Below are 7,346 nucleotides of genomic sequence, written 5' to 3' on the forward strand. Positions count from 1 at the left end.
GCGGCTGCGCGGGCGCGGAGCGGCGCTGCCAGGCGGCCTCCGGCGGGCAAGGCGGGCAGGGCGGGCAGCGCCCGCGGCCCCGCCGCGCCGTGTCGCCGCTGCACCGCCAGGTGGCGCCGCCGTGCCTGCCGCCGGCGCCGCCGCGGGGGCTGCGCGGGCGCTGAGCGGGCCCCTCGCCCCGCGGGGTCCCTCGGGGCAGCCCCCGCTCCCCGGCGTCCGCCGGACCCGCCCCCCCGCGCCCCCGCAAGCCCCGGGACCAGCGGTCCCCCGCCTGCTCAGTCCCCGCGGGGCGCGTCCCGGTGACCTTGCGCTGCCGCGGAAAGCCCGCCGGCGCTGCGCGCCGCCCGGGGCCCCTGTTGGCAGCCTGCCCCGCCGAGGAGGAGGAAGCAGGTATTCCCGTCCGTCTTCCCAAGCACGCTCTGAGTGGTGAAAAGCTGGCCGAGATGTTGTTTGGCTGACTTAATACGAACTTCATTTCAATTAAGTTGCGTGACCTCTTTTTCCCTGCTCAGATTTAATAAACGAACACTGAAATACTCTTTGATGTCTCGAGTAATAACTTTCAAGGTAAAAATGAAAAGAAGTTTGGCCATAGGCCTAAGCAGCTCTTTAAACTTACAAGAACAACTGAGTAAACAGCGTCTAACAAAACCTCGCATATTTCGGCGGTCTCTGTAACTTCCTCCCCCTTTGCCCACTAATGTCACTGTAATGCCGGAGGTTCTTCAGGCTGAGCTGTTGGTTTTGAAGACCTATAAACATACGCCGAAAGGTCTTTAGGCTCTGCTGTTGTTTTTGAAAAAAAAAAAAAAAAACAAACCCGAAACAAAACCAAACCCGATAAACATCGGTGCAGTAAATGCGTATAGTTTGCTGGGAATATAAATACCAGATGACTAGTTTATTAGTGGGTTGACGGTTTGGGGTGAACTGATTAACTGCATGGCGGGGAACGTTTTTGTTACCTCACATCTACTTAGTGTAAGATTATTAACGTCTTTTATGACATGTTATTTCCCTTGCATATGAATGTAGCTATGTTTTAAGATACATTGTACATAACCTAAGGTATCAGTATTATTTAAAAGGTGTAAAATATAAAATAACACTAATAAAGATCATTCACAGCCGCACTTGCGTTTAACTTATTTTTCGCACATTGAGACTTTTCATATAGTTTTTCCCACCCGCTCCGAATAACATAAAAAGCGTTCCCTCCTTTTTAGTGGCGCAGTAACATTTCTGGAGTCTGAAGTTGTGCCGGCTTGCTTGTGTGCACACACGAGTGCCTCGGAGATGTGGTATCTCGGCTGCGGTTTTCCGAGGAGCAGGGGGAAAGGTGCTCGCCCTGTTACAGGCTTTAAGAAAACAGACGAGGGCGCCAAACGACAGCAATAAACCCGGCCGCAGGCTTCCGCTCCGCCTCCCGCCCCGCCGGGCCCGGCTGCCGGGGCCGACGGCTGCTGCGGGGCCGGGCGCGGCGGGGGAAGCGGGGGCTCCGGGACCCCGGCGGGGCTGCATGCCCCCCGGCCTCGCCGAGCGGTGCGGTGCGGTGCGGTGCGGTGCCTGCCGCCGCCCGCGGGGCGCCCGCTCGGCCACGCTCAGTAAGACCCGATCTGGGGTGTAGCAGCGGGGAGACCCTCCGTCCCTCCGGGTGGGCAGCGCAAAGCCCCCGTGCCCGTCCCGGCCGGGGGCGGCGGGGGGAATCGTGTGCAGGCTCTGCCCGCCGCCCCGCGGCTTGCGGCCCGCTCCGCTCCCCTCCGCATCGTCCCGCTCCGCCGCCGCGGCCGCGGGCAAGGAAAAGTTGATATTTACTTTTGTCTGGTTTTGGGGCTGTAAAACGCAGGACACCACACTGCAGTCTACATTCACATTTCAAAGGGCTGACATAAAACGCTCATTAATGGAAGGCTAGATTTTGCAAACAACGCCTAGAATGTTTCCTAAATATTTGGTGGAATGTTTAGGGAGACTTTAACACGTTATTAAAAAAAAAAAAAATCTGACAAGTATCCCATTTTCGAGCTATGAATCATGCGCAAGAGCACAAGAGCTTAGGAGATGTGTGTGACTAACATTAGCAGGAACAGCTCTCCTCGCAAAAAATCAACCCCGCGTTTAATCACAGGAAACATTGGGGTGTTTCTCCGGGCGATGAAACTCAGATTCCCAGGGTCTAAATGCTAGATGATGCGGGTGAAAAAAAATCGCGGCGAGAATAAAGGTTGCGCAGCTATCGAAGAGCACTCCAGAGATGCTAACGACAAAGGATTTATCTTCGTTTAAATGGTTGCCATCAGCGTCATTATTACTAGCAAAGTTATCACTGAAGGGAGACTTTCCGACTGTCACGTCTGCCGAGCGCGGCAGTCCGTGTCCCCTGCAGCGCGGCGACGCTGCGCCCCGCAGCACCCGGCAAAGAGCGGAGGGATGAGCTCACTGAGCCACAGGTAACTTTGGAGAGAGGGTGCTAGAGGTGATGTCTCTGCTAGCTCGAAGCCCGCAGGCGATAAACCCCCATCACTTATTTATATTATTATTTTTAATTTCTAAATGCGCAGACTTTCTTGGCGGTGGGGAGGGAAGAAGCAGAGGGCTGGAGAGAAACCTGCCGGGAGGATGAAATGGCACGGCCGCGGAGTGTTTTAAATCACGAATGCATTTAATGTCCTTCGGTTATTTCCCCCCCGTCATACCGTACTACAGCCGGTATTGTCCCAGAGGGGAGAAAAATCGCAGGCTAGCTTCGTCGATAAGCAGGATTACAGAAAGTAAAAAGGAGATCGTATTTAAGGACGCGACGAAGAAAAGTATATTAGAATTATAATATATTAGATTATAATAAATATTTTAATTTCCAGGCAGCTGCTGTAGGTGCCCTCGAATCGGTGCGTGCCGGCAGCAGCGGTCTTATAAAGTCTGGGTATACGGTTCGCGCGTGTGAGGGGGTGCGTGGGGGTGACAGAGTAAATTCCTAAATAAAAGTACTAGTGCGGTCTGGAAATGGGAGGAAAAAGTAAAGAGATATCAGCGGCAGGAGGTTCTCGGTCCTCTGATCCTCTTCCAGCGTTTCCTCGCGTTGTGATCTAAAATCCGCCTTAGAACTAATAATAAAGAAAAGCATTATCTAACATTTAGCATGTAGTTCTGTCCGAGGACAAATGAGAAAGAAGCTGCATCATTAGGACCTAAAAGGCAACAAAACAAAAATCAGAGCATAATGATGCACCTAAATGAAGGGGGAAATGTTGCACAGCTCATTTTATTAATCAGACTGTCAATTCCACCCCAGAGGCCAAACCCCAGAGCAATTCAAGCAAGATCTGATCAAGCTAAGGACAAGAGCTTTACTCCTCACTTCTTGTCTTTCTTTCTTTCCACCTGGATATATTTGTCTGCTCTGAAGCCGCCTTCATTATCCACTGACAGGAGCTTGTATTTATTTGCTTATAAACCTGTTACAATAAATGATTATTCGAACAGCGTCATTCGTACCTTAATGACGAGCACCACTTTTTGATGAATGACATTTCGGGCTAGAAAGGATGTATGGGTCATTTTGACCAGTCATTCCCTCGCTTTGGCATCCCACAATTTTTACGCCTCCCTCAAAAAGAGATAATAATATTTAGAGACACTTGCCGGGCTGAATGTGAATTAGCCCCTGCTGCAGCTCATCATTAGTACAGGACCAGCCCTGCAACTTTGACATTTTTTATAAAGCTGAGATGATGGAAAGAATAAGAAAAGAGATGATCCTGATGGAAAGAGGGCTGCACAGCCCTACAGCTGGCAAAAGGCTCTCGAATTTGTCAGACTCAGCTGGAAATGCGGTGCTGGAGGCCCTTGAAAATTCTCCGCACAGTGGTCGCCTCAGCCCGAGACTGACTGCCGCCTCCCTGCACAGCGCTATAGGGGACATCTCCGCCAAAGGCAAATTTGAAATAGACACTTTATTCAGTCTTCAGCATCCGAGCAGTGAAAGCACCGTCTCCTCCGAAATCCCGCCGTCGGAAAGCAGGAAGAAAATCAGCCTTTATTCCGAAGTTGCTCAAGAGGCAGATATGAACAGTGATGTGGAGGTGGGCTGCTCCGCGCTCCGCTCCCCAGCCAGCCTGACTTCCTCCCAGCTGAAGGAAAACAGTAACAAAGGTAACTCTTCCTTTATCATCTCCATCTAAGCCCCGCACTTTGCCAACCGGCTTTAAAAACCAAAGCAAACCCACCGCCACCGCCGAAGTTGCTCGCCTCCGCACCGGCGCTCTCTCTTCTGCGAAGACAGAGCTCCAGGCTGTAAAATATTATTGCGATTACTGCGCTATCCCGATAGCCGAGACACACTGCCCGGGCAGCTCCTGTGCGGGTGCGTGCGTGTGTGTGTGCGTGCCCAAATCCATTGGCATGTAGATACATATCCAGAATATATGCGGGCACGAATATCCACCCACCTATATTTAGGGAAAGCTTTCTCCTTATTTTTCCTCGCGCTCTTGGAGCTCTCGGCGCCTCTCGAGCTGTACATGTGTGTATGTACATACATAGATTAAATTAGAGGGAGAGAGGGGAGTGCGAGGAAACTGTCCGTATTTGTCTGTGTGTGTCCTTCTCTGTGTATACGCAACGTGCCGTCCTGTGTCCACCTCGGGGTAACTGGGCATTGTTCATTTCCCCCCCGTTTATAACAGAGGGTTTGAAACAGCCTCGTCTCCTTCCCGTTTTGCGGGGCACGGTGATGGACGATGGTTGTTATTATTGCAGTAATTGGGGAGGGGGAGCCAGGTGAGCGCTGGATTTCCTGGGGGCCACAGTGCATGCCTTTTATGTCAAACGTGCCAGAGAAAGGAAGGGATCCTCGACGTAACGCTGGAGGGAAAAAAATGGCATTTATGGCTGCTCTTATTTCGTACGTCTCCAACAAAAATAAGAACCGCAGTCGACGGGGAAAAGGCTAGCGCCGAGCCCGGGGCTCCTCGCTGCCTGGCGGAGCCGGGCCGAGCCCCGGCCCGCGCCCTCGCCCGCTCTCCCCGGGGCTCGGCTGCCCTGCAGTCACCAAATCCGCCCCATTTACCGAGAACAACGCGGTTATGAAGTGACTCAAAAAAACCCCACCCCCACCACCCCAAATCCAACTTTATCGATTCTGTTAGCAGCAGCGATTCGTAAGGATGACAGCTGGCGTTAAGGACGGGCGCGCAGGGCCCGGCCCGGCCCGGCCCGGCCGGGCGGGCTGGGGGGCCGCCCCGCCGCCCGCTCTCACCCCCGTGCGCTCGCCCCGCAGGCTACGCGGAGAGCAGCCCGGCGCCCAGCACCCCCGCCGCCGCCGCCGCCCCCGCCGCCGGCATCGGCAGCCTGCACAGCGGCGGCGCGCTGGGCGGCTCGGCGGCGGGGGCCGACCAGGTGCGGCGGTACCGCACCGCCTTCACCCGCGAGCAGATCGCCCGCCTGGAGAAGGAGTTCTACCGCGAGAACTACGTGTCGCGGCCGCGGCGCTGCGAGCTGGCCGCCGCCCTCAACCTCCCCGAGACCACCATCAAGGTACGCCGCCTCCCGCGCCCCGCCGAGCCGCCGCGGCCTCGGCGCGGCCCCGCGGTGCCCGGCTCCCCCGGGCCGGCTGCCGGCTTCGCTCTTCGGTTGAAGGACTCGCCGGGCCCCTAGCTGTGATCATCCCTTCTGCCCGTTTGCTTCTCCGCACCGAAAACTTTTCATTTGCTTTTCAAAAATTAGTGTCATTATTATTTATTTTCCTCGTCACTTTTTATGGCGTTAGCGTATTTCCTAAAGAGAAGAGGGGGGAGGAAATAAACGCAGCTACTGAACACGGCGGGATGAGCGCGTCAATACCGTAAAGTCGTAGTCCTGCGTGGGGGGGAGGGGACGACTGGAAGGGAAAACGTTTGTTCAGATCGAAGGGGTCCCCCCGGGCCGAGGGGGACCGTTCCCACAGCTCCCCTCGGGCGAGGTCACAGGCTACCGCTCCGGGCAGGAGCGGGGTCGCCTACAAGCGAGGCGGCCGCGGCGTAGCAGCGGGCCGCGCCGCGCTGGCGATGGGTGTCGGTGGGTGCCCGCCGGTGCCGGCGGCGGGAGCGGATGCGGCGGGGCGCGGAGAGGAGCGGAGCTGAGACCGCGCTGTGCTTGTCTCCCCGCGCAGGTGTGGTTCCAGAACCGGCGGATGAAGGACAAGCGACAGCGCCTGGCCATGTCCTGGCCCCACCCGGCCGACCCCGGCTTCTACACCTACATGATGACCCACGCGGCGGCCACGGGCAGCCTGCCCTACCCCTTCCACTCCCACGTCCCGCTCCACTACTACCCGCACGTCGGGGTCACCGCCGCCGCCGCCGCCGCCGCCGCCTCGGGGGCCGCCGCCGCGCCCTTCGCCACCTCCATCCGCCCGCTGGACACCTTCCGCGCCCTCTCGCACCCCTACTCCCGCCCGGAGCTGCTCTGCAGCTTCCGACACCCCGGCCTCTACCAGGCGCCGGCCGCCGCCGCCGCCGGCCTCAACAGCAGCGCGGCCGCCTCAGCGGCGGCGGCGGCGGCGGCAGCGGCGGCGGCGGCGGGCTCGGGGCCGCCGGGGGGCTCGGCGGCCTGCTCCTGCCTCAGCTGCCACAGCAGCCAGACGGCGGCGGCGGCGGCGGCGGCGGCCTCGGCGCTGGGCTCGCGGGGCGCCGCCGCCGCCGACTTCCCCTGCACGGCGGCGGGGCAGCGCTCCGAGAGCGGCTTCCTGCCCTACTCGGCCGCCGTGCTCAGCAAGGCCGCCGTCGCCTCGCCGGACCAGCGGGAGGAGGCGCCGCTCACCAGATAACTACCCCGGCCCGGGCCCGGGGGCGGGGGGCGTTTTGTAGGGGGGGTCGGGGGGGCCGGGTCGGGGGGCGCCCCCGGGCTCGGCCAAAAAGTTCCGTCTATTTTTTTATTGCTGACCGCCCCGCCGCGGAGGGGTGCGGGGGCCGGCGGGGAGGGCGCTCCGCGGGTCTTGCGCCCCCGCGGAGGCGGTTCCGCGGTGCGCGCTGCCGTGCGCTGCCCGGAGCCGGGCTCCGCGGGGCTGCGGGCGGCCGGGCCGGCGGGTGCAGGGAGGGGGAGCCGGCGGAAGGGAATGTGTTTCTGGCTTTTTTTTTTTTAATTATTATTATTATTAATTATTATTATTATTTCGGGTTGAGTTCGAGTAAATGGGAAACGTCTCGCGTATTTCTGTACGACAAGCGGTAGCTAATGAGGCTGCCGCGGCCGGGCCAGTAACGGGAAGGGAAGTGTGAGACTGACAGGATGGGGAGAGGCATTTTTTAAGCTCACGCTTTCTAACTACCATAATCCACGCTCTCTGGGAAATACTTGAATCTCTCTAG

The 7,346-nt window shown here is 57.9% G+C and overlaps 1 protein-coding gene across 1 annotated transcript; it reads left to right on the plus strand.

Annotated features, from left to right (window-relative positions):
• Nucleotides 1–3,728: 3,728 nt before the first annotated feature.
• EVX2 (even-skipped homeobox 2) lies at nucleotides 3,729–6,805 on the plus strand. The gene is made up of 3 exons (XM_076340756.1): nucleotides 3,729–4,152; nucleotides 5,279–5,535; nucleotides 6,149–6,805. Exons 1-3 carry the CDS (start codon nucleotides 3,729–3,731, stop codon nucleotides 6,803–6,805), a joined length of 1,338 nt encoding a protein of 445 aa, XP_076196871.1.
• The last annotated feature ends 541 nt before the right edge of the window (nucleotides 6,806–7,346 follow it).

Source organism: Aptenodytes patagonicus, chromosome 6 (assembly GCF_965638725.1).
Source record: "Aptenodytes patagonicus chromosome 6, bAptPat1.pri.cur, whole genome shotgun sequence".
Classification (NCBI taxonomy): domain Eukaryota; kingdom Metazoa; phylum Chordata; class Aves; order Sphenisciformes; family Spheniscidae; genus Aptenodytes; species Aptenodytes patagonicus.